This window comes from Spinacia oleracea, chromosome 2 (assembly GCF_020520425.1).
Source record: "Spinacia oleracea cultivar Varoflay chromosome 2, BTI_SOV_V1, whole genome shotgun sequence".
In the NCBI taxonomy this organism is placed as follows: domain Eukaryota; kingdom Viridiplantae; phylum Streptophyta; class Magnoliopsida; order Caryophyllales; family Amaranthaceae; genus Spinacia; species Spinacia oleracea.
In genome coordinates, this window is record NC_079488.1 from 107,500,573 (window position 1) to 107,527,489 (window position 26,917).

Sequence of the window (26,917 nt, forward strand, 5' to 3'; positions counted from 1 at the left end):
AAATAATTCAGAGTACTTTGAAAATTCAATAAATTTATCTTTTCTTGAGGGATTATATGAATTTATCTAGACTTGATGAAATAAGTAGAGATAAAGTGAAATTCTTTAAATAGACAAACATAATTTTCGTTAAAAAGAGAAGAGCATTAGGTAAACTCATACTGTAATTGACTTAGTTTTTGTACGCATTTGGAAGGTATCAAATGAATACATCAACCTTCTATGTATAGCAAAATTAACAATCTTTTACACCTGAGCACATCACAAAAATTTATACATTCCAATAATTGGAGGGGGTATACAAAAGCATACATTATTGCCAGTGAGGAGGAAAGAATACTATTATTGTAGATTACCCTGTGGAAATTATCAAACAAGGTTTGTACAGTATATTAGAACTCAGAAAAGATATTCCAATCATAGACTTTCATGTCAAAATCTGAGGTCTGTGATAGTAGACCTCTTAACTCATCAGCACAACCCGCATCCTTGGCAAGCAATAACGCAAAACCACCACCGCCAGCACCCACGAGCTTGTAGCCGCAACAATAAGGTTCGGCAAATTCAAAAAACCGATCAACGGATTCATTACTACAAAATGGGTCTAATTCTTGGTGCAGCCTCCATGCCTCCATCATGATATCACCTAACTCATCTATGTCTCCGTTCATGAGAGCTTCCCTCCCTATTTTCGCAAGTTCAACGAGACGTTTGATGCTGGATACAAGCAAGTTATCCCGTCTTAGGTACCGAGTCACCACATTTTGCAATACTTTGCGAGCAAGCCGGACCTGCAGTGTGTTACAAGTACTTGTCAAAATCACAATTATATCATACTTCGTATCAAAGTAGAGAAATCACCAAAATGGAAGAATGTTTTCCACTTTCAGCAAACTTCATTCAGAATTTTAAGCATGTACTTAACCAAAACCCACCAACCCTGAAAACACACACGCACACGTGGCACACAACTTATCTAATGCATGTATAAGGTCAAGGCACCTGCATCATATGATAGCACAACAAAAAGAATAACAATATGCGAGGGTTGTGTTTTACCATGTCTGAGGATATCAAGATGTCAAAAACCTATCCCCAAGAGGCACATAGGTTAATAGTATCGTCACACCTATACGCCAAAAGGACTATGATTCTCTATCAGGCAGAGAAAAAAAATTAAGGCTCCGTTTGGTAGGGTGTAAAACGTTTTCATGGACAACTTTTTTCCCCTTTTCAATCATTTTACATTGTTTGTTTTGACAAGTTATGGAAAACTATTTTCCATAACTCCAAAGGTGGACAAACCTTTTCCATTTGAAAGGGAGGGAATCCACTTTTTCACCTTTCCCCCTTTCCTCCTTACCTCCCTCTCCCTGCTTCCTCTCAATCTTTACCATCTTCTTCCATTTTCTTTTAAAGAACTAAACAAAGGAAAACTAGTTTGGAATTGTGTTTTTCCTTAGAAAATGTTTTCCAAAGGAAAATATTTTTGCACTTAAAACGTTTTACACCAAACCAAACGGAGCCTAAGTTAAAAACATCCATTAAGGTTTCCACTAAAGGACTATGGTTTTCCAACAGGCAGGGTAAGAAATTAAGTTCAAGCATTTCCACTAACATTTCCAATTTTGCATCAACGGAAGATAATTGAAGTAACAAAAATGAAAAACCAATGAAAGATCATTTGAGTAAGAATATAAAAAATAAAAAATAAAAACTCGTTAGGAGACTTGGAGGGTATTTTATTGTGGTGGGGTAGGAAGGGGTCTGTGTCATCGTCTGATAACAATAGCATTTGAGGTCTTCACTTTGAGCAGCTGGAACAGTTTTACAAGAAATGAAAAACAAAAAAATCCATAACTACTTACTTGACCAGTAAATACCACAAGCAATCTCTGATGCAACTCCAACATCAACTCAGGAGACGCCAAGAGAGGAATGACCTGAAGCCGCAAAGGTATTCCAGGGAAGCTAGTTGTAAATTTTATACCAGGATATAAACCTCCAATCTGGTCCTGCCAGCCTCCCCCTGTTCCCATAAGCTGTTCTAGTACCAATACTAACCTAGCAACATTCTCATCCCCATCATCCCCGTCGATTATTTGAAGAAGTCCCTTCACCACAGCAGCTGCAAGGATGCTTGATGTACCTAAGCCACTACCACGAGGAACATTGGCCCATGTTTTAATCTCCAACCCCATAGACTGAAGGTTCTTGTCATGAATCACACCAGTTACAAGCAATGCACACTTGACAAGCCTAAATGAATCATTGCTATCGAATGGAGGGACGATGGATTCAGGATCTTGAACAAATAGCTCATTTGAAGCATCATCGCTGATTAATACACCCGCTGTCCTTGTCATTTTTATGATTGTGCCGATTGGGAGAGAACCTTCCAGACAGATGGCCATGTTAAGGACACAACCAGCACGCTCTAAACTCCATGGCGGAGTATCACTCCAACCCCCGACAAAATCTACACGTACGGGTAATTCAACCTTCACACTACGAAGCAAGTTTTGCTTCTTTGCACCAATGTCAAGTGTGTTGCCGTTGCGTATTGAAGTGGATATGCCTTGAGATGCATCCAGAAGATGCTCTGTAGACCAAAGAAATTCACGAATAAATAACGCACACCAGAAAACCATACTTCTCAGAATAATGGGGATAATGATAATTAATCCTCGTTTGAAGTCTTAACCTACCTTTAAAACCATATCTTACAGCTGAAGCAGTTTCGGCAGCAACTGCAACCCAAACTTTGCTCTCCAGCTCATTTGCAAGCAATTCGCTTCCACAAGCATGGAGAAGATCCACTTTCACCTGGTATGCACGACTTTTAGGAACTATCGACATAGAGTTATGCACCTGGAGACTGGGACACATTGCGAAGAAGTCCTTGCAGATTTCAGCTCCTGAATTTTCCATTTGCAGTATCTCTTCACACAGTTGAAACAAGTTACGTCCTAACAATCCAAAGCTAATGCATGCCCTTGCAATACCAGCAGCTAGATCAGCTTGATGAGTACTGGATCCCAAGCACATTTTATGGAAGTCAATGGATCGATGTAGCACTTCCAAACTCAGGCGGGGAGAGTTTCTCCATAAAATAAGCATGGATTGATTTTTCCGGTCCCGCAATCCCATTAACCATGATGCTAACTGAAGCATTTCAAAGTAAGGGAGGACTGGAAATATTCTTGCATTCCATAAGCATTTTTCATCCTCTCCCGTCGTCGAACTCCAGATATCAGCTTCTTGAATGTGTAAATCACGCAACACCTTCTTCCATGGTCTCCCACAAAATGTCCCATCCTTAGACATCGGGGTTTTTGGATTATCATGAAGACCACAGTACACAATTACCCGATCATTGCAATCAGATAATGGTACCTCCCAAATGCAATGCCGATCTGGAAGCATAAATCTTACCGGATCTTGCACAGCCCCATCAGAAGCCCCGGGAATGTTTAAACCAACAACAACAGACAGGGAGCCAATTTGTATTCCACTGGAAATTGAACAATCATAAACAAGAGTATCTTCACCAACTGAGACCCCTGGTGCAATTTTACTTGAAAGAATAATAGCTGACGCTGCAATGTCAGATGTAGTAGTAGCTGGAATAGAGCACAAGTGTCTACGCCCCACAAGTCCAGAGTCAACACCACTAAAATGATCCAATACTTCACTTGATGTTCCAAAATGCAGAAACAGCAATTCATCTGCAACAAATAATACACATTAAACTTTGTGAAGCATTCATTTATTATAACATGCAGGGATTAGATCATTGAGTGACCAGGGTCAGTAAGAGGAAATGGTGTGTCTCCCTACTTCCTTTTCCCTACTTTTGTTCTTCAGTTTCAACAAGAGGGAGGAGGACATACAGCAACAATGGATGAGTAGGAGAATTGAATAAGAAAGACTACTACTACTAACTGAGAATCCATATTCCATTTTATGATCACTAAAGGCGAGTTTCATAGAACTTTCTCTTTTCCATTGTAAAATTGTAAGATTTGGAAAAGCGACTGAAGCCATGAAGGCTTCAGAACTAAATGAAGTACATGAAAATTGAAATACAAAAATATGAGTCAATGCAGCATAAGCAAACACGTAACTGATAACATGAAAAACATGACCATAGTCATCGTATTTCAGAATAATTTTGACATACGAGCACAATAGCTGAACATTTGTTGTTTTCCCAATTTATTGACAAGCTCCTCCCCCAATGGTCGCTTCTTTAACCATTCATGTTTTGTCGGCACCCAAGCTGCAACTAGATCTTCGTACAAGCTCATCTGCAGAAAATGCAAATAAAAATCAGACTACTATATTCATAAGGAGAAAAATAGCAACAAAGGCTACTTTCAGGATCTTCGTACAAGCTCATCTGCAGAAAATGCAAAAAAAAAAAAAAAAAACTACTATGTTTATAAGGAGAAAAATAGCGACAAATATTTCAACCCAAGGAGGTGTTCTAATAACAAAGTACGATATTTGCATCTAAGTAAACTGGAGATACTGAACGGAATAAAGATAAAACTCCAAAGGGGAGAGGAGATAAATAATGAATGAACATAGATGAAGGGAATGTAGCAAGACATGTAACAATTTCCATCAGTCCATCACAAATGGAGCAAACTTAGGCAGGGACTTCATAGGGACTCCAACAGGTTTTCTGGGGAATCCCTTCAACAAAGGAGGTGTTGAGTATATCCTTCACAGACCATGAACTAGCATACACGATCGCAATCCTTAACATTGACATTCAGAAAGCCAGACAAGGAGCATAGTTTTTTACTACCAGGCAACCCACAAAGGCACATCCACAGGATTCCCTACCCAATAGATGGATGAAACTGGCATACGGTTACAGAAGCGATCCTACCCAATAAGTCAACTGTAAGTAAATAAGAGTTTATTGTCACCTAAATTCTGCTCGGACCTAATTTTCATGTTAATTTAACATTTTCTGGTCATTTACTTAGAAATCAGGAACATTGGTTTCACAAACGCTAATTTGGGTTACAAAATAAATAAGCAAAGAAATGAATAAAGAATATACAGCATGAGATATTCAACCCCATGGAAACAAAAAATACAGGCTTTGCTGCTAGAAAGTTCATTTTTATAGTTTATTAAATAAATTCAGATCATAAGGCATGTTACAAGTAATCCAGGGAACTACTAGAAATAAGAGACGTGCTTAATGTTGAATGAAAGCTTGCCTCTTTTTTGCTCTGCAGAAGGTGCAGAATCAAAGATTCGCTAGAGCATGCAAGCTGGACAAGCTCAACCCATGCTTTACCTCTGACTGCTATAATTCCGGTGTCAAGCAATGTTCTGCCGTCATCCAGAAGAGCCTGACCTTCAACAAGCTCCTCCTTACTAGGTTTCTGCAGAAGATTCTCAACTAAACTGACAGAAGAAACAGCATCAATAAATGCAGTCTTAGAAGCCACGACAACACCGTGGTTGGAGGCAATGTCAAGAGTTATTGGAACTGTGATGATGCAGGGTGCATCCTCTGGAAGAAACATACTGGAGGCATCGAAACAAGGAAGGACATCTCCCGTCATAATGAATAATCCACCTACACATTAAGACAGTTTGGTGTTAAGTGTTTGAATAACTCTAAATAGATCATTAAGAAGGTCATACGAAATGATAATACAGCAAAAGCTTCGAGATTCAGGACAAAGAATAACCTGAGATGTAACCTGTTGGCGTGATTGGGCAAACTCATGAAGAAATCAAGAACAAAAACCAAACATAAAAATACAAAACCTTAACCCACTATCTCAGCTAAATGGAAGCCCTCTAACTAACTTTTTTTTTTGAGGAAGCCAGCAAACTAACATAGAATCCACACAACATGCATGAATTCAACAAATTCTTTTATAAATATAAACAAACTAAAGAATTACAAAACAGTAAGCTACCACTTGCAAAACCTCATGTATTAAAGGGCGGTAAGCAAATCTGCAAATGGCACTCGAATCTCCTTTAACGGAAGAAATAGAAGCTCGAGAAGGAATACTAAAACCTCGGCTCCACGCGGGCCAGCCGAGCCCGGCGCTCCGGAAGACGATGACGCAGAAAAGGTACTACGTCGCTTAAGCGAAGCTTTTGGTCGGGTTCAAGATTCAAGCCGAAGAATGGAAAAGATTCTTCAAAGAGTTTCAGGGCCCAAAAGTGCATGATAAATACCACCAAAGCCCAATACGGCCAACGAAATTAAGTGATTTATGGATGGAATCAAATATGCAGAATTTACAGACAAAAGTATTCAGTTATTGGGGAAAAAGCAACTTCCATCCAAAATGTGAGAAATTTTTATCACATCATGTTTGCTGATGATCTCTTGATGTTTGCTAGAGCTGATCTCATTTAAGTAACAATGCTTTTTTTTTGAAACTCAGTAGCAGATCAGAGAATCAGCAAGCAGAGATCAGAACAGAAACCCTAGACCTAGGACTCTAGGAATTAAGCATGATTTCAACCAAACCATGAGTAAAAGGTTGATACTTCCAGAACTTTCCCAATTTACATAGAATATGTTGCAAGCATATGATTTTAACAAATTACGAAACTAAAATGAAATCAGATTGCAACGCTTGTATTAATAATGACCTTCGTTTTTAAAAGCCTGCCTGGCACAGGATGATATTGCAAGTATATGGTCAAAAAGCAGAGGAACAGGGCCATCGGGGTCATCTGCTGCCAAATATGGAAGTGGCAGGAAAACCTTTCCCATAGGATTTGCCCATGGGACCCTTTTGGAGTCACCTCCAGCATGCAGCAATAGTATATGTTTTTTTGCCAACAAATCAATATACGGCAGGTCAGGAACTCCATTGTTAAACCTTCCACCAGAAGAAGAGTCAATACTTCCATCAGCTCTCTGCACGTACCCCATGAAAGGAACAATTAAGTTAACACGGGTTAAATGATCCTACTTTATGATAATGAAACTGAAGAAAGCCAAAAACATAGTCCATGAGTAAAAATTGATTAACACAAAATGGAATCAGTAAAAGACAGCACGGTATGTACATAATTCATGGAGAAAAAAGATAACAAGTGATTCCTCACAGAGTCACAGGGTAGAAGAACATGAACAGATCCACATAACAATACAAGTACACCTGATAATACAAATCATACAATATGTGTGACAAAATTAGTTTAAAACTGTGTAATGCACATTAGATACAAATCAAGGTGGAGTACACCCTTAGAACTTTCCTTCCATTAAATACTGTTTTTCCTCGAAACATCAGACTATACTGAAAACAAGCATCCAAGTGCCCATTTTCTACAAGAAAATGCGCAGATTGTAACAGAATATTACTCTTCATTCATTTATTTATTTATTTTTAACCCTCTTGAGAATCAGTAAATCTGCTCTGAACTTAAGTTTCTAGAACTAAGATACATCAGTCAGAGGACTTCATCTTCTCAAGACCACCATAGCTACACTAACCACACCAGATATATCTTAATGCTTCTATCAGATGGAATTCCTCTATGTAATCTTGCTGGCTAGTCTATAAAGATACTCGAGCAAGTCCTACTAAGTACTACCAAGTAGCCATGTTTCATGAACAAAGAATATGAAACCTTCAAATCATCATCTTTTTAAAAGACTTACCTTATGAAAAAAATCCATCTATTGAAGAATTGTCACAAGTTCATATTTCAATTTTTTTTCCCAGTTTGGTTTAACTTTTCATTGACTCCACTGCTGCACATTTCCATATTCTGGATAGGAAAAGGCAAAATTGATCCCCAAAACTAATAATCTTATCACGAAATCACTTATAATAGTAGATTCCTGATTATTTCCTGTGGTGATATTTTCACATCATATCTCCATACAACAATCATGTCTCATGGCCTTCATGCCTGGCTTTGGCCACTATGAAACTCAACCTTGGCCTAATATTTGACCGTGAATCAGTGATGCTGTTTAGGGTCGTATTGGTTCGAGTCATGTCAGGTCAATTCTTTTGTAAAATCATGTCAGATCGGTTTTTGACAGCTCTAGTGTTAATATATAAATCCACCTTTCATTATTCTTTCCACCCCAAAGTCGTATAAGTTGTGCTGAAATTCAAGTACTATATGATCAATTAGTAAAAGTTGCCATTCAAAAGTCATCCTATGTTATCCATATACTATATAAAGTTAACTCGAGATAATTAATTAATCATAACAGATCATACATTTCAAATTCGGAAAATTAAAATCAAATATTGTCAAGTTCAATTATACTCACAATTCCACACCATCAATCCAATTTGATTGCAACTTCTCAATTTTTTGCAACACATTGTACAAAACAAAAAGGCAAATCACAACAAAAAAATTACCAAGTCGTGATCTTCGTTAGTAGCAATCCTTTCATAATGGAGAGCCAGCTGATGAATAGCATTGAGAGTGGCGGCACCAGAGCCGATGCGGTGGCCATGGGGATCCGGTACGGCAAGGGTAACGGTGGAGTCGGCGATGCGGCCCAGGCGTTTAGCGCGGTTGAGCTGCCATTTGTAAAGCTGAGCTTGCTCAGGACTCGCCGCTGTTAACACGACGGCATCCCACGTCGGAACCCTAGCAGGGTGGCGTACTGAAAGGCGTAATCTGTACCATGACTTGCGCAAAGTGTCAGCTATAATGGTTTTGGATTGTTTGTTGTGGTTTCTCCTACTCCGCCATTTTCTCTCTCCTCCATTTTTAGTGTCTTCCATTTTTGCCGACAAGGAGAGATAGAGCGCGCGCGAGGAAGATGGGATCTGCAGTTTTTATTTTCAACCGATTATTGTCAGATGGATTAATTGTCCCTACGACGTCGTTGTAATAAATTAAATTAGGGAGTAATGCAAATTGCAAAATCTAATATATTATATATATAAATGAGGCATATTTGCTGAAATATTAAAGCGCCACCCACGATTATTATTGGTTTCGGCCAATGAAAAATAAAATTTCTAATTTATTTTTGAATTAAAGAAATCGAGTGCCACATAGATAATTAATTAGGTGCTACGTATATATTTTAATTAATTAATTACTAATATATGCAACTCCATCCAAAATCAAACACTCAAATAATCAAAAAAATAAATCTAAAATAAAATTCATCCAAAATCAAACACCAATCTAAAATAAAATTCAATCCAAAATCAAATATTAATCCAATATACAACTTCATTCAAAATCAAACACACTAATAATTAAAAAATAAATTCAAAATGAAATTCAATCCAAAATAAAAAAAACTAATCTAATCTATTATATAAATATAGCAGTTGGTGTTCATATGAGTGTTATTTTAACTTAACAATTTAATAGAATCTGTGCATCGCACGGGCTAAAAATCTAGTAAAAAATATAAGGGGCCTCGCATGGGCTAGAACCTGAGACGTTAATGGGACGTTTGGTCCGCAAACTAATAAGGGTTGGAGTCATGAATGATATCAAAGTGGAATGGATTTGGAACTTAATTCTTAATAACATGTGTTTGATTCGATTTGGGGATGGATTTTTTTCCTTTCGTTTAATGTCTAGAGTAAAGGTATGAGCCGTACCCACCTCTCCCCTAGGTTTCTAAACCCCATACCTTGGGGGTTTGAGGTATGTGTTTAAAACTCTTAAAAATTTCAACCAAACACATGGTATGATTTAGACCATTATAAACTTGTACGTTATACCTAGAATTCGCGAATCAAACACCGCTTAAGTACTTTTTTCCTTTTGCATACAAGTACGGACTACGGAGTATAAAGTGGAGTAACATTAAGGGGTCGTTTGGTTGGAGAAGGGGAAAGGGAAAGAGTATGCGAAAGGGAACCAAGGAGAATGGAATGAAAACCCTTTGATATAATATTTTGTTTGGGTTTATATTCCATTTTCTCACTTCACTTTTTGCTGTCAACAACACCCCGCTCCCGCTCCCTCTGTCGCCGCCTGCGGCCCTCCCCCTATGTCGCTGCCCTCTCCCTCTCTTTTGTCTCCCTCTGTCGCCCTCTGTCATCGGCTGCCCCTTCCCCTCGCACAGTTGCCAAAATTGGTGTTTTAAATGTCAAATTCAACCATAAAAAATCAGATTTGAAATTTTTAAGGTCGAATTTCACCATTTAACGACCTAATTAACAAGAAGAATATGTATTTTGCATTATCCATTATTGTGAAATGATTTTTTCCCCTAAATCTTAGAGTTTGTTGTTGGGTTTTGGGGTGAGATTCTGGAACATGTAGGTGGTTTGTGTGTGGCTTGAGGGTGGTTTTGTGGTAATCTCGAGTGGTTTCGGGATGGTTTTATGGTGGTAGGGGCAATTTCCGGTGTTGGGAGGGTGGTTTCAGGAATGTTGTCTATTTTTTTAGCATGGCATGGCGTCACGTCACGTCATTTGTCAACTAATGACGAGACATGGAAAGATGTATGCATTAGCTTGGAAATTTAATAATTAACTAATTAGTGGCCTGGGCAATATCTTGAGTATTGGATATAGTTTGAGTTTTTCCACTCATTTCACATTCACTTATAAATTTCTTTATATGTGCAGTTTGAGAAAAATATGAATTTCATTATTTACGCAGTTTAAGAATAAAATGGTTGACCAACAATTGGTACACTAAGTTTTTGAGTAATTTACATTATTTGTGTAAAACGTTATTTTTTGTACTACTTTACTTATAACTTAAAAGATTTTAAGTTAAAATTGCATATTGAGTTACAAAGTCGAAATGCATCTTGGGTAAAAAATAAGGAAAAATTGACGCCACCAGTCCCAACTATGATCGGTCTTCTTTAAAAGATTTCAACTTTTGATTAATCTAGGGCGGTCCTAACGTTAGGAGGTCTCAACTTTAGATGGTCCTTAATCAAAATTAACCTGATAAACCAGTTACTATTGCCACATGTCATGTTTATATTGGTTATTTGGTTTTATTTTTGAAAAAAATCCTCCTCCCAATTATTTATAGATTAGCTTCTTCTTCGTTACAGCAGGATAGATTATGAAAGAACCACTGGAAAAAAAATCACAGCTTGTGTTATAAATCTTAATTGCAAAAATAAATAAATCATATGAAGTATTGAGCACTCCACGATAACAGTAACATATTGAAGAATCCTTAGATTAAAGCTAAGGTGAAAAAAATATCCACCCAACCCCATCGAAGAATCCACAATCGATCAGCGCACGCCGGCCACCTCATCATTGTAATTTGCACCGCTCCATAACGAAGGGGGTTAATCCTCTACTCAGCAAATACCACACCTCTACTCCACCGATTTCTTCCCGGAAAACTTCTTCATTAATGACGGCTAGCTAATTTACAAGTTTTCGTTTTAGTTTGTGGCTAGTTTAGGTCCTAGTTGATTTCTTCTCATGAGTCAAATCTAATCTTTTATACGGAGGCCCGATCTACCCGTTTAAGTGTTCGTGATGGATTTGGACGTTAGAATGCGTGGAAGGGAGAGGGGAAGCCGGAGGTAGATTTTTGTTTCGGTGGTGGTGAGTTTTCTGGTGGGTGGGATGAGTTTTTGGATGGGTATGATTAGTGGCGGGATGGCCAGGTTTAGTCGGCGGAAACGTGCATGGGTGGGTATGGTTATTGAGGGGGTGACTAGGTTTAGTCGGCGACAAGGTGACTGGGGTTGGGGTTGGTGGCAGGGTGGCTGGTGAAAGTTGTGGGTTTGAGTACGTAGTTGCTATAGGTGAGGAAGAAAGGGAGGAGGAAGAGTTTTGTTTTTTTGCAATTAAATTAAAAATAAAACTAACCAATAATATTGTGCCAAGTGTTATAAAAGAAAAAACAAAAGAAAAAAAGAACTTGTTCAGCAGGTTGTAAGTCACAAGTTCACAACGCATGATCAAAGTTGAGACCCATATAGTTGGGACCGCCCTGGATTGATCAAAAGTCGAGACCTTTTAAAGATGACCAACCATAGTTGGGACCGATGACGTCAAATTTTCCTTAAAAAACACATTTAATTAGGTAAAAGAAAGCGTGACATTATTTTTTCATATACTTTTCTCTCTTAATTTCATGGTTTTATGTTTTCTCTAATTAAATTTTTAGATAAGATCTATGAATTGAATAGTAAATGAATAAAAGTTTGTTACCATAAATTGTTACTCGAATATATAAATTTGGGCATTATAGTTTTATACATTAATAAGAACGACTTTTCTCTTTTTTAATAGGCTTTTAGTCATAAGTTGCACTAAAATATGAGATGTCATAAGTTTGAGGATGAACAACAACATTTGTTTTTTGTGAAAACACAATAAACAATAATGTGTTCTTTTTGTTGGCCTTTACATTGCCTTTTACCTTTTGGTTGTTTTAGTGGTCAAACAACCAATATACAAGTATACAGGTTTGGTAAGTGATTTTTTCCTTGCTAAAAAACAGGTTTTTCCGCCAAACCCCAAAAGCTAATAAGGTAGTGTTGTTTACATTGACGAATGACTTTCAATTTAGTAATTACATTTTGTATGTAACAACTAGTAGACAACAACCAACTTTACCAAACACATTTTTAATTAGAAAGTCTACAGTCAAACAACCAACACAAACAACCTCAAACAAGCCAAGTAAAACAACCAACAACTGATTGTCAAGGCCCTTTACGTATCCCGTTCTGGGTGTCCCACTTTAATCTTTACGTTTGGAATATTTGCTTTTATATTGTAGCATAAATGTCTTAGTATTTGTCAAAAATTGTGCAAATGATTGTTTAATTAATCAAATTTATTGGGGCTCTAAATCTTTCACATTTCCCAATGTCATTTGGACAATAGCAAAAACATTATCAATAAACATAATTTGCATTGTTTAAATAAAACAAGAAGGAACCTTTATCAACAGTAATTACTCTGTAGTTGTTAAATCGTGTGGATGAAGCCAACGTAAAAAATAAAAAGGGACGGATGAAGTACTTCATTCTCCATATTTATCTTTCTCCCATGATCCTCACACATAATCACATCATCTTTTCTCACAATAAATTTTCAACCACTATCAAATATTTTCAATAAAGAATCAACACATCCCCACTTACATCATTATGATAAGAAAATCAACTTACCTTCCTTGATATTTGTGTCGATTAACCTGTACTCCTGAAAAATACAGAGAGAGTATATATAGATATAAATTAAAACAAAATAAATTTGGACCGAATTTTATTCAATATTTGAAAACCGAATTTGAATTTGGATTGGGTTGATTAAGCATCCCTAATCCTCAACTCCTCACCTGGGAAGCACGAACACGCCATTGGGCTGCCGTGTCCTGTGTCCGACACCGACACGCCTTGGACACGCGAAAATATGTGCCCGACATGCGAAATCACGTGTCCATTTTTTTTTTTTTTTTTGAAAAATCAGGACATGAGACACACAGGCGGATACACGATGGACACGTCTTGAACACATATTTCAATATTAATTAATATTTCAGATTACTATGTTTTTTCACAATTCCTTCGAAGGTCTCCTGAGCAATCAACAACCTTCATAAACATAGGACTAGATTCACAAGCCACCATCCATCATGTGAATTTGATCTTATGTTTACGAATGCTTGGTGTTCATTCACAACAATCTCCGCCTACTTTCTAGAAGGAGTGAACGTTATTACAAAGGAAGAGCAAAAATGTGGTATGTAAGAGGAGATGATTATTGTGCCATTATCGTGTTATTTTGTGTAGAATAGTTCCATTTTCTTATTTGAATGTCGTTAATAAATTTAATTACTTTTTGCATATTATTTTATTAATGACTGTAATTCTATCTTTTTTTTATATATATTATATTATCTTAATATTATTACCCGTATCCCCGTGTCCATTATTTTTAAGACTGAATCCGTGTCCGTATCCATTTTGATGCAACCTAGCTCTCACCACCAATTTTTGTATTTAGTGGTGAACACCTCACATTAAAACATAATCACAAAATTTTCAAACACGAACCTAAAAATCATGGATCCACATCCACCTTTTAATTTGTTTAAAATTTGAACTAAAACTGACAGTCGCAGTCCCACTCATACTCCCCACATCTCACCTCCAAAAATAAACTCCAGACAAAATATTTAAACCGGAATCTCCGCTAAATCGCTAACCCCCACACAAACATAACGCACCAATAATTCATTTCAAATCTTCAAATCAAACCCTCATTTTTTGCTGTTTATTAATCTCATTCAAAAAAAATCGTTTATAAACCTCCTTTATTTCTCCCTCAAAAAACACCCACACTGCTTTCCTTCTCTCTCCTCAACATTAAAATAAAAATAAAAATGAAAGCTTCACTAAGATTCAGAGAAGAGCAAAAACCCCTCTTCAAAGCCAAAATACCTCTCAACATCTTAGGCTTACCCTTCCAATCATCCCTCTTAGCCGGCGATTCCAAGGAGCTCTCTCTTGGCCTCGGCACATTCTTCGACTATGGCCCATCGTTTCGCCTATCATACCGCCCCAACGATTCGTTTAATCCTTTCTCTCTCCTCGTCAAAACCGGAATCGGCCACTTTGGTTCCCCAAACGACGCCCCAATGACTATGACGGCGGAGTTCAATTTCCTCGGGAATTCCTCCTCGTCTAACCCTAGATTTTTCCTCCATTTTAAGCCTCAATTCGGTGATTTCTCGATCAAGAAATCGCAATCCTCGACGTCGATTTGTCCGGGTCGATTTGAATCAAACGGTGCCGCTTTCGAGGGGGAGGTTGATAATTCATTGGAGGTGATTGAGAAGCCGCTTGAGATGGGTAACGACGATTATTTCTCGGTGGGAAATGCAGGGAGTAAAATTACCGCATTACCCCTGAAATCATCAGTGGAGAACGCCGTCTCCGGGATGGAATTAGGGGCAAAGACGGTACTCCCAATCCGAAAGGGCGCCGTTCTGAAACTCCGGTGGGGGGTTAAATTCCCCGAAGGGCTCCAAGCTTTGATGAAGAATCCCACGGCTAAGATGTCTCCACGTGGAATCCCGCAACTCGTGCTCAACAAAATTGGGATCGAACACGTGGCTAAAGACGATAGTAAGAAGGTGGACCCTGATGACGTGGCGCGGAGCGTTTCTGTTGCTAGTAGTGCTGAGCTGGCGGAGACTTGCTTCACTGTGAAGAGGCAGCTTGAAACGCTGCGTTCTGAGAATGCTCAATTAGGGAAGTCGTTGGAGGATTTGAAGGGGGAGTTTGCTAATAAAGGGTTTAAGATTAAGGAAGGAGGAGACAGAAAATTAGCTGAGATTAAGGAAGGGGATAATTAAAAATTAGAGTTTGATTAGGATAATAATATTGGATCTTTCAGTAGTACGGAGTATGAGTTTTATAATTATTTATTTATTTTCATTATACAATGGTTCGATATTTTGGTATGTATAGTTTAGTTCGTTTTATGTTTTTGGTTGAAGGGTAGCATGTTTTATGCTCTCAATTGGCTATCAATTTAATTCGACAAGAAATCAATATTTCAGTTTATTACACCTTCAATTTATTGTTTCTTACCATACTTTTAAACCTATTTTCATATAGAGTTATGTTATTTCCCATAAATATATGTTACTTTCGCTTTCATGTTATTTTTTATAAAGCTAATGTTATTTTTTTCATAAAAAGCAAACATAACATTATTTTAATGTGAGAGTACCTTTCTCCTTGTACTCTCGAGTGTACCTAATAATTTGTGATTTTTGTTCTGTATTTTAGTGCTGCTGCATTGAATTTTATTCTTTTTTATAAAATTTGGAATATGTCAAAGATGCTCATATTTTTGATGATTTTGTTGAGTTCTCTGTATAATTTTATGATTTTGACATTTGCGTGCTAAACTATGACAACGTCACATTTCGACTAAAGTTGTGTATATAATTTTCCAGTATGAGTGCCTAATTAGATTTTATGTGAGCTTTTTAAGTCAAATGGAGCAAATAAAATGAGACTGATGGAGTATAATGTCAAAGTTTGGTGATGTTTTGTTAGTAAACTGTTGCCTAGTAATTTATGTTTTGACAAATTTATGATGATTGAGCAAGTTAAGGTAAATGAGTACTCTTGAAGTTAACTTTGTTGTAGAGAAAGATGTTAAACAAGTGACAACAAGTTCTTCTTAGTTGAGCTAAGCTGTTAGGAACTTCGGATGCTTACCTTGCCATTTTTGTGCCACCATACTCGAATCTTACAATTTTGGTTAGTTTCACTAATATAGAACCTGTAAAAAGGATTTCAGAGTAAAATTGTGTATGTTTGGATTAGATTGTGGCTCAGCACTCAGCAGTACTCGGTAATTGCTCGGAAAAGCTATTCATAACAGCATAAGTCGAGTAAATATTTTTATAAGGAGTTGTATTGTATGTTAAGTGGCAATTGAGATACGAAAAGGTTTGGAAGAATGCTGCTTAAAATAATTTGTTAGCTGCAAGTGTTATGGCTGAATAATTGATAGGAAAGTTTTTCATGGAAGGTGTGTAAAATTAGAACATTCTACACGAAGTATATGGTGTTTTTGCAAAAGTATCTTTGTATTTTCTAAAAACGTCCAGCAATAATTGACACTTTGATAATGTAACTTGAACTCGATCTAATGGATAACTACATTTGATACCGTAAGCCGTAAGGTGAAGAGCTCTTCAATTTTCTCAGCAACTTTGTTATGGACTTATGGGGTAACGGGTAAGCATCTTCAACTTAATCTGTTGTTTGCTCTCTCTCTTTTTTCATTTTCCTTTTAGTGTAAGGGTTTAATTGTTTTATTTTTCTTTAATATTTTATTTTTCTTGTTTAATCTTTTGACTTCTCGCTCCTTTCTTCTTTGATAGGTCTTAATGACGATTTATGTTAGCCGACACCAAATCATTTTGAAACCAAGCCTTTAATTGTCATAGAATGAACTCAGATTTGTAAAGAAACCAACTCAAGATTCGTCTTCTTGTTGCAACTATATTTTAAATGTGATATTTTATTCGCGCTATCTTATGGTACATCACGTATTATTGAAAGTTCGTCCGAGTTCAATTTGGATATTCCTATTTATAGATCAATCATTAACTGTCGTGCTTAATTATATACATAATTATGCTTCATTATACTGAACGTTTCATTATGCCACCATCATGTAACGATCATAATTATTATGTCCATATCAAATCTGGTATGTATAGATCATGTATAGATCAGAACCAATCTGTATAGATCATGTCAAAATCATAAATGATCAATACAAATCATGCTTAGATCTAAACCACTTTGTCCAGATCTGGACTTGTAAGTCCAAATAATGTCCAGGTGTGAACCATTATGTCCAGATCATGTCCAACTCAAAATCGATTTTTCCAGATCATGTCCATATAAGAACCGATCTATCCAGATCATGTCTAAGTCTATCTAATACTCCCTCCGTCCCTGATTACTTGTTACACTTTCTTTTTTCGTCCATCCCATATTACTTGTTACACTTCTAAATTATGAATGACCCCACAATTATTATATTGTTTCTTTCTCTCTCTCCCCACTAATTTTTTTTGTCCTCACAACCTCTCTCATTCAATTTAAAAAATACTCCATTAGCTCCTATCACATCTACTTTTTCAATAAATAACAATTGATAACCAAACAACCACTTATCACCTAAAACTTTGTGCAAAGGTAAGTGTAACGAGTAATTTGGGACGGAGGGAGTATATGGAATAATTAAATAATGTGTAATATATAATAACAATATTATAAATTTGAATATAATTTATTTTATTTGTAAACATTTAATATTAATAGTTGTAGTTTTTATTTAAATATCAATTATGAAAAATCAGATCAGATTAGATTAGAAAATATAAGTTCAGATCAGATCAGAAAATAAGTTCAGATCAGACAAGATCAGTTCGGATCAGATAAGGAGAAATAAGGTGAACTACACGGGCCTAAGAGAAATGTGTAAAAGGGTGGGTGAGGGATAATAGAAAAACTAGGCCGTTACTACTAAGCCGATGGTCAATGCACGAATGGGTTGCAAGAAGATAAACAAGGGGGTTTTTGGCTGGTTGAAATCCTAATGGTAATGATACTAGGAAGTGGAATTTCCACAATGCTAGGAAGATGAATGACCATGGCAAACTCACAACTCTCGAAACTAAGAATCGAATCATGAAAGAGACCTATACACCCTGTAAATATGAATCCCTCAACTTTCATTAGTGAGATTCACTTTCTACAACGAACTTTCCTCGATTGAAAGTCGAAACATTTCTAAGACATTGAGTATAGCACTTTGTTCATCTCAATCCACGTACCCTAAGTGGGTGAATATCGACGTGGATGAACACATAATCCTACCTAACTCCGACTTTCACCGGCGAATAGACTACGTAATCCACTTAGTGACATCGCACAAGAACAAGCAATCAAGACCCGCAGACCCTCCTCGGTGCCACTTTCAGGCCTCACGAGGGGTGTAGGAACAAAAGCCTTAAGTTGATATTCCTATGATCATACTACTAAGAAAAACGCATAAATAATCCCAACAATTCATAGAAACGAAAATAGCACAACTGCACAAGAGAGAGAGAGAGAGAGAGAGAGAGAGAGATATCCAATTCAATCCATACAAACCTTATTATTGGGGTCACCTAATCCTTAGTTGGATGACTACTCACACACAATAAAATTAAAGGCAAGCTATAAGAAATGCAATAAATGAAAGCAAGTAAAGTGCAAGAAGTAAATCAAAGCAATAAATGAAGCAATAATGAGGATGAATAGAGGAAAGAGTAAGAAAAAATCATTTAGATTGACATGGAAGCTTCAAGTGGTGAGTTTGACCATCAAAATCCAAGCAAAAACAAGAAAACCCTACTTTCTTTCTCTAGAACTCTCCCTTCTCTCTCTCTAAAATCTTCTGATGGAGGCTACACCTCCAAATGGGGAAGAAGAGTTGATGAATAGTTAGGGTTTGAAAGTCTGTATACTAAAGGGGTTACAAGTTAAAAGAAAAGCTAAAACAAAAGTTAAAAGAGTCGTTGGGAATTGGGTCTGAGAAGTTGTACGACCCGTGCAGAGTTGCACGATCCCTACTGATATTTTCTCAGTTACTATTGCCTGCACGACCCCTGGGAAAGCTCCACAGTCTGTGTTGCGGTCTACGTTGTGCTACTTGTCTTAAAAACTTCATAACTCTATTTCTACTCGTCGAAGAAGGCATGTGACCACTCATCAAAAAGTTATTGAGATAAATTACTATCACCTCCAACTTGGATCACCTTAAAATGTTGAGTAGATCTGGAGTTATAGGCAGTTATATTTGACCATTGTGCAAGTATGTAATCTCCCGAATAATTGCGCAACGACTTTAAAATATCTGGGGTATTTCTCCTTTGCATAAAATTTATCATCGTCCCATGTAATTGACCTCAGCTTGTGGGAGCATTGTATTCTAGCTCATCCTTCATGTAAGTCCTTTGAAGGTGGTGATGAGAGGGAAGCAAGGCTCGTTCGTCATGAATGTGACTTTTCTCATTTGTATTAGCGTGACTCCTTATTTCAATACGTCGCCTTGACTTGACCGGGAAAAGGGAGGGAGAATCTCTCCGTAGCAAACAAGCAAAGACACGCAAATGAATAAGATTTGCTCTAAATACAACCTATATGCACCTAAACTACACTAATATGTACTTAAAAGAGTCTCTAATGATTCCTAAAGATACGCAAATTACAAGCACATTAGTGTGGGTAAGAAAAACTTGAATAAAGTAAGAGTGAGTGAGTGAAAAATTGTAAATGTCGTGGGATAAGATATTAAAATTACATATCTGAAAGTAGTATAAAATACAATGTAAAGAACATTATGAAACAGACTAAAACAGAAAGGGTAAAGATCATTTTGAAACGGAGATAGGATAACACTAGAATATCATAAAGTAATAGGAACATCATAAATATGGTAGAAAACAATATAATATTACTATCTTATAAGAACAATCCAATAATTAGTTTTAGTTTTCTTCCATAATACGAAGATTTCCATTTTTCTGTTAAATAATATCAGTATCGATGTTCACTTGTAGATTTGGAAATTTTATGACCAATGGTAATTTTATTTGTTATGAACCATAAATATAAAAAATTTGAGCAAAAATTTCCCCACCATTAAGAGCATTATTTTTGCCTTTTGCCATTATTTCTCTCCAAGTACAAAAAAAAAAAAAAAACCCACATACGTAGTAGTTAACAATGCTCTTAGTACCAACTCATTATTTTTCTCAACATTATATTAAATGTGTTTGAAATTTTTTTACCCTTGTGCAAAAAATCTTGGCACAATCACGAATAGAGAACCCTCTTAGAGCAACATCAAGGGGGTCTTATGACTTTTCTCATATGCCATGTCAGTTTTCCACTAATATTTAATTAATTAATTTTTAACACTTTTTAAGACTCATTCAAATTTAGTTCTTAGCCCTCAAACTCATTTAAAGCATCTCAAATAATATAACATTTTTTTTTTATTTAACTCACATATTGAGTCTTAAGTTGAGTCTTAATTTGTCAAGACTCGATTTAAGACTTTTAGACTAACCCACTTCAATGCTTGAAATTGATATGTCTGATCTTAAAACTAGATGAGCCATATCACCAAATTTAAATCTTAAGACTTAGCGCTGATGTTGCTCTTACAAGGTAACAAGAGCTAAAATCGAACCCCGATATTAAACATACTCCAACTTTCCTCAACCATGACTCCGTGATTCTGTAATATACTACGTACATTTTTGGATGAAATTCATGAATTTCACGGGCAGAATTATGGATATTACTACAAACTTCTTCAACCAATATTTACAACTCCTGGCAAGTAAAAGAAAAAAAACTTTTGGGAAGTAAAGTTGATTAAATATCTCAAAGTATCATATCATTCAATCCGTTATCTCGTGTTTCGTGAACCAAAAAAGAAAAAGCTCCTTTCCGAAGCTAAACCATGAAAGCCAAAATTAGCTGTTCCACCGGCGGGTTTCGCGACATTCTTTTTGCTTCTCCAAAACGCTGAGTATCATCAAATTTAAACTAATCCTAACGACGTCGCTTCAAATGTTTTCAACATTATTATTAAAATATTTAATTACCAAAAAGTCAAAACTGTATCAAACAAACAAGTGTTTATTCATTCTTCACTTCCGCAAAACCTCGGATTTCATTTTTTTTCCTTTTAATTTTCATCCTTTCATTATTTTCTTTGTGAATTGTGATCGTCCCTTCATATAAATATTTCCCCAAAATGATAGAAATGCATTGGGGAATGGAGAGTTTTGAAGGGATGATCAGTTGTTAAATTTTACAGTACCATTATATTAGTGTAATTGGCAATACTATAATACTACAAATAAAAACGTTGCGTGTAAATGAAATTATTTTTCGAATTGTTTTGAAATTATGGGCATGAGTCATACGGGTGGTGAACGCCGAATTGCCGATTCTCTCTTGAGATCGGCGTTCGATTTTGCTTCTTATGTTAGGTTATTATGATCAAATTATTCTTTTTGGGATTCAAAACAACATTTTTTTGGGGATTTTTGAAACAAAGATTTCTCTGCAATTTTCCGGTTTTTTTCGTATTTGCTTTTAATTTTGGATTTGCAGGGATGTCGACCGAAATTGGATTAGCTGTTCCAGGTTCTAATACTGATGATGGGTCGGGTGAACCCGAATATGTGGAGAAAGACCCAACCGGTCGCTACGTTCGGGTATTATTCTTTCACAATTATGAGCATTTTGTTGTTGTTGTTTGATGTTTAAATGTGGAATTTTTGTTCTGTATTTTAGTGCTGCATTGGATTTTATACTATAATTAAATTTGGATTAGTGTAAAATGTGCTCATTTTTTGATGATTTTGTTGGGTTCCCCGTAGAATTTTATTGATTTTGACATTTGTGTGCTGAATTATGACAATGTCTCCTTTCGACTAAGGTTGTGTACTTGTGTATGTCATTTTCCTGATTTTATTGCAGATTTTTTTGGGGTTGATTGCCTGATTATAAGAGTAATGTCGAAGACTTTGGTGATGTTTTGTGAAGTACTCCGTAAACTATTGCTTAGTAATTTTTATTTTGACGAATTTATGATCATTGAGCAAGATAAGCTTAAATGAGTACTATTAAACTTAACTTTGTTGTCAAAAAGGATCTTAAACAAGTGATGTTGATTACCACAACTATTTCTTTGTTGTTGAGCTACCATACTCGAATTTTACAATTTTGGTTAGTTTCAGTAGCATAGAACCTGCAAAAAGGATTTTAGTGTAAAATTGTGTATGTTTGGTTAGATTGTGGCTCAGCCGCTCAGCAGTACTCGGTGATTGCTCTGAAAGTTATGCGCAACAGCATTAGTCATGTATATGTAACTTCAGAGTAAATATGTTTACAAGGAGTTACATAGAAACTTTTTGAAGCTTGTCCGGTTACCCTATTTACAAGTTTTCCTCTATCAAATTCAATTCGTGTCATATGCGGGGTGTAAAATTTTCTTCTATGCCATTTTTGTCCCAATTACTTTTATTCTTCTCATTGCTATTGCTACTTGTTAATATTGGTTAAATTTTCCATTTTGTTTCGGTACAGTTTGGGGAAATCTTAGGGAAAGGAGCATTCAAATCAGTGTATGTATTCCTATCATTTCTTTATGTTGCTAGCTGATTTTATCAGCTTTGATTTGTTTCTGCATAATGTATCAAGTTACTGAGTATAAGGACATTGCATAAATAATCTCATGCTAGTGGAAATGTGATCCTAGCACCTCATTTTTTTCCTTAGTTTTTTTTTTTTGTTCATGAAATGATTTCTTAAGCATTTCCCTTTATCTGCAGTTACAAGGCATTTGACGAAGTAAATGGAATAGAGGTTGCTTGGAATCGTGTGAAGATAAATGATGTTATGCAGTCTCCAGAAAGTCTGGAGAAGCTATATTCTGAAGTTCATCTTCTCAAGAAATTAAAACATGATAACATCATAAAGCTTTATGATTCATGGGTGGATGACAAGAAGAAAACAGTGAACATGATCACTGAACTCTTCACATCTGGCAACTTGAGGGAGTAAGTCGCCTTTCTTTTTACTCTGTATTTAGGTTCCTTTCCTTTCATTTTAGCTTTATTACTCGAACTTGCATACTCATGCAGATACGAGTACGTGTTCAAGTGTCAGACTTTGCTATTTTATATAAATTTTTCCACATGTTTGGTCTAAAATGGAAGATCAAATGTCAATACCTAATTACCTATGCTAGGGTGTCACGGACAGTACATTGGTACTTGAGGTGAAATGAAGAGGCTGAGTAGCATATGTGTTTGTATGTGTTTACAAATTGCAATAATTATCTCTTTGGTATAATAGATATCGAAAGAAGCATAAAAATGTAGACATGAAGGCTGTGAAGAATTGGGCAAGGCAGATTCTCCGAGGTTTAGCCTATCTTCATAGTCAAGAACCACCAATTATTCACCGAGATTTGAAATGTGACAATATTTTCATCAACGGAAATCATGGAGAGGTTAAGATTGGAGACCTGGGATTTGCAACTATAATGCAGCAGCCCATTGCACGAAGTGTTATAGGTGAGGTTTTGACTTTTTTATTTTGCTTTTTGTAGATACTAAATAAGAGTTTAAATTGTTGACTAGTTTTGTGTTCTAATAATAGGGACACCCGAATTCATGGCTCCAGAGCTCTACGAAGAAGAATATAATGAACTTGCTGACATATATTCTTTTGGAATGTGCATGTTAGAGGTGGTCACTTTTGAGTATCCTTATTGTGAATGCAAAAATCCAGCTCAAATCTTCAAGAAGGTTACCTCTGTGAGTTTTTCAATGATTTCCCACTTGTTTTAATTTCTGCTTCTCTTTTGCTTTGATGTTAGTTTTCCCTGAAAGGTTATCACACAGAAGTCAGAACCACCCACAAGCAATAGGTCCTTTATACAAAAATAACAAATGTTCCTCTTGTTTCAATTTAACAGAGAATAATTTGTTAGATCAAGGCTCCGTTTGGTAGAATGTAAAACGTTTTCATGGAAAACGATTTTCCCCTTTTCAATCATTTTACATTGTTTGGTTTGGCAATGGATGGAAACAATTTTCCATATCTCCTTCAAAGTTGGAAAAACCTTTTCCATTTGTAAGGGAGGAAAACCTTTCCTCCTTACCTCCCTCTCCCTTCTTCCCCTCAATCTTCACCATCTTCTCCCACTTTATAAGGAACCAAACAAAGAAAAACTAGTTTGAAATTGTGTTTTCCCTTGGAAATGTTTTACATGAAAAATCATTTTGCACTGATAACGTTTTACACCAAACCAAACAGAGCCCAAGTGTAATGACTGAATAACTGATAGGAAAGTTTTTCATGGAAGGTGTGTAAAATTAGAACATATGGTAGTTTTGCAAAAGTATCTGTTCATTTTCCAAAAAATTCCAGCAATCATTGACACTTTGGTACTGTAAGTTGAACTTCTATGGATAACTACACTGGATGGAGTTGGTGATTTGGATCAACAGAGAATTTCATTTACATGGTTTTGTGGAAATTTGTGCAGGGGATAAAGCCTGCTTCCCTTGCAAAGGTGAAAGATCCACGAATGAAAGAGTTTATTGAGAAATGTCTGGTTCCTGCTTCAGAAAGATTGCCTGCAAAGGAGCTACTTAATCACCCTTTTCTTCAACTTGAGAACCCAAAAGAGTCATTACGCCATCCCATTGAGCTTCCCAGCCAACTCCTCAGTTCACCTACTGCTCCAATTTCAACGTCTCATTCCATGGATCTCGATTCTAATCACTGTAAACATCACTACGGAAACAAAAACACCTCACTTAGTAACTACTGCATCTGTCAAACTAACCAAGCTTTGGAATCTATGAGGGATCATAAGGGTAACATGTTCCATCTAAGAGGGATGAAAAATGATGATGATAAGTCGGTATCATTGACATTGCGCATATCTTACCCTTCAGGTAGGTAATGAACTAATGATAGTTTCCTGTTTTAGTACATTCTCTGATCGATCATAGCTTATTCGTTTTTCAATTTGTGAAATTCTTAGGGAAGGCGGAGAATATAGAGTTTGTCTATTACTTGGAGAAAGATACAGCGGTTGCAGTAGCAGCAGAGATGGTTAATATGTTAGATTTGGCTGATCATGACGTGGCATTTATAGCTGATTTTATTGATTACTTGATAACACAGATTATACTGAAATCGAATCCATCATCAGTTCGTTGTTCTGTTGAACCAGGGAAGCAAGGTGATGTTTCTGTAGTAGAAAACAAAAGGTTTGCTGGTATGGAAGGTGAGCAAAATGATTCTATTTCTGGTTCAAAAGAACTTTCTCAAGATTGTTGCTTTAGGTTTTGTTATGTTCGACTTATTTTGACTTATTTCAGGCAAAAATAAGTTTAGATAAGTTTAGATAATATAAGTTCAGAAAAAACAAGTTTTTCCAGACATTTTTAACACACAAATAAGTTTATTTCAGTCAAAATAATTTTCTCCAGATAAAATAAATTCAGATAAGTTCAGTTAAGTTAAGATAAATTCAGATAAGTTAAGATAAGTTCATTAAGATTCAAATAATATAAATTCAGACAAAATAAGTCGAATAAACCGGAGCTAAGTAGTGTGATGAATGCTGTAATAACTTATTAAGGGATGACCATTTACCTTTTTTGGAACACATTTTAACAAATCACACGAAGTTTGTGTGAGACGGTATCACCCAAGACTTGCTCTAATCCTGCAACCATGATATTTCTTTTTGTTGCAGATGCATTTTCCGAGAATTCCTTTACATTAGGCAAAGCATTGAGAAGTCTTGACTATTGCATCGGCGATTGTTTCAAACGTTTGTGTGTCAACAAACCAGAGATTGACTTAGGAGAAGTATATTGTGAAGAAGAATACAAATTTTCAAGGAATAATAGCGATTTGAGTGAGTGTAACCATTTGAATGAGTTGAGTAAGAACCTCGAAGGTGCAACTTCAATGGAACATTGTGAGATTTCTGGTTTCACAAGCAGCTCCTCATCTTCATTAAATGAAGAACAGGACGATGAGCTAAAGGCAGAGCTCGCTGCAATAGAAACTCGGTATCTGCAATGGTTCGAGGAACTTGCTAGAATGAGGAAAGATGCATTAGAGGCTGCTAAAAAGAAGTGGATGATGAAAAAGATGGTTGCTCTATCTTAGTGGTCATGTAACTACTGGTAATTAAGGTTCTTGCACAGAATCAACCAATGTGGGCTTGTTCTGTGGCTTGGTAGATTTTCCGTTAAAATGGGGATTGTTGAGAAAGTGTATATAAATATTGGCAATTGTTCAATTTTGCACCCATTTTGATCAGTCTCTACAAATGTTCAAATGTTAGTTTTCACCTGAAAACATGAATGAAGATTGAAGTGATAATCTTATCTCAGAAAATGTATTTGTTGTAGTACCTACCTATGGTTTAGTGTAACAAGGGCTCCTTGTCACAAACTTCAGGTAAGGTTCCTCTAGAGCTCTATCAGTTTGGGGCAATCGACGACTTAATCAGGTAAGATATATCAGAAAAAACCGCGTACCTAGGGTTTCCCCACCCAAGTCACCTCCTAGTAGTGGTGGAGCCAGGATTTTTTAAAAAACGGGGTGTCAACATATTAGTAAAACAATTATTCAGTCCGTATTAAATTTAAAAGTTTTTTAATAAATTGGGTGGTCGGCGGTCCACCCTTGACACCTCCTGTCTCCGCCACCGGCTCTTAGGCACCTACTCTTTCATTTTCCCCTTCCTTTGAACTCAATTCTTTTTTTCTTTTTTCTTTTTTTTAATAATTTATGAACTCAAGTCAAAAGGATATACAGTTTATACACCAA

General features: G+C 36.3%; 3 protein-coding genes across 4 annotated transcripts; 2 read left to right on the forward strand and 1 right to left on the reverse strand.

Moving 5' to 3' along the window:
• Positions 1–197: 197 nt before the first annotated feature.
• LOC110786573 (bifunctional fucokinase/fucose pyrophosphorylase) lies at positions 198–8,826 on the reverse strand. Its single transcript, XM_021991131.2, has 7 exons — positions 8,388–8,826; positions 6,646–6,916; positions 5,241–5,605; positions 4,184–4,310; positions 2,709–3,728; positions 1,869–2,602; positions 198–791 (listed from the first exon to the last, which is right to left on the reverse strand). The coding sequence occupies exons 1-7, from the start codon at positions 8,757–8,759 to the stop codon at positions 393–395; spliced, it is 3,288 nt and encodes a 1,095-aa protein (XP_021846823.1). The 5' UTR covers positions 8,760–8,826; the 3' UTR covers positions 198–392.
• Positions 8,827–14,130: 5,304 nt separating this feature from the next.
• On the forward strand, positions 14,131–15,519 carry LOC110785071 (uncharacterized). The gene has a single exon (XM_021989524.2). It carries the CDS (start codon positions 14,329–14,331, stop codon positions 15,301–15,303), a length of 975 nt encoding a protein of 324 aa, XP_021845216.1. The 5' UTR covers positions 14,131–14,328; the 3' UTR covers positions 15,304–15,519.
• A 5,480-nt stretch (positions 15,520–20,999) lies between these two features.
• On the forward strand, positions 21,000–26,407 carry LOC110786583 (probable serine/threonine-protein kinase WNK10). 2 transcript variants are annotated; one of them, XM_021991139.2, is made up of 8 exons: positions 21,000–21,762; positions 22,637–22,674; positions 22,882–23,109; positions 23,408–23,628; positions 23,714–23,871; positions 24,606–25,020; positions 25,110–25,355; positions 25,830–26,407. In XM_021991139.2, exons 1-8 carry the CDS (start codon positions 21,541–21,543, stop codon positions 26,249–26,251), a joined length of 1,950 nt encoding a protein of 649 aa, XP_021846831.2. In that variant the 5' UTR covers positions 21,000–21,540; the 3' UTR covers positions 26,252–26,407. The 2 variants fall into 2 exon arrangements, with proteins under 2 accessions (XP_021846831.2, XP_021846835.2); XM_021991143.2 differs by lacking the exon at positions 22,637–22,674.
• Positions 26,408–26,917: the final 510 nt, after the last annotated feature.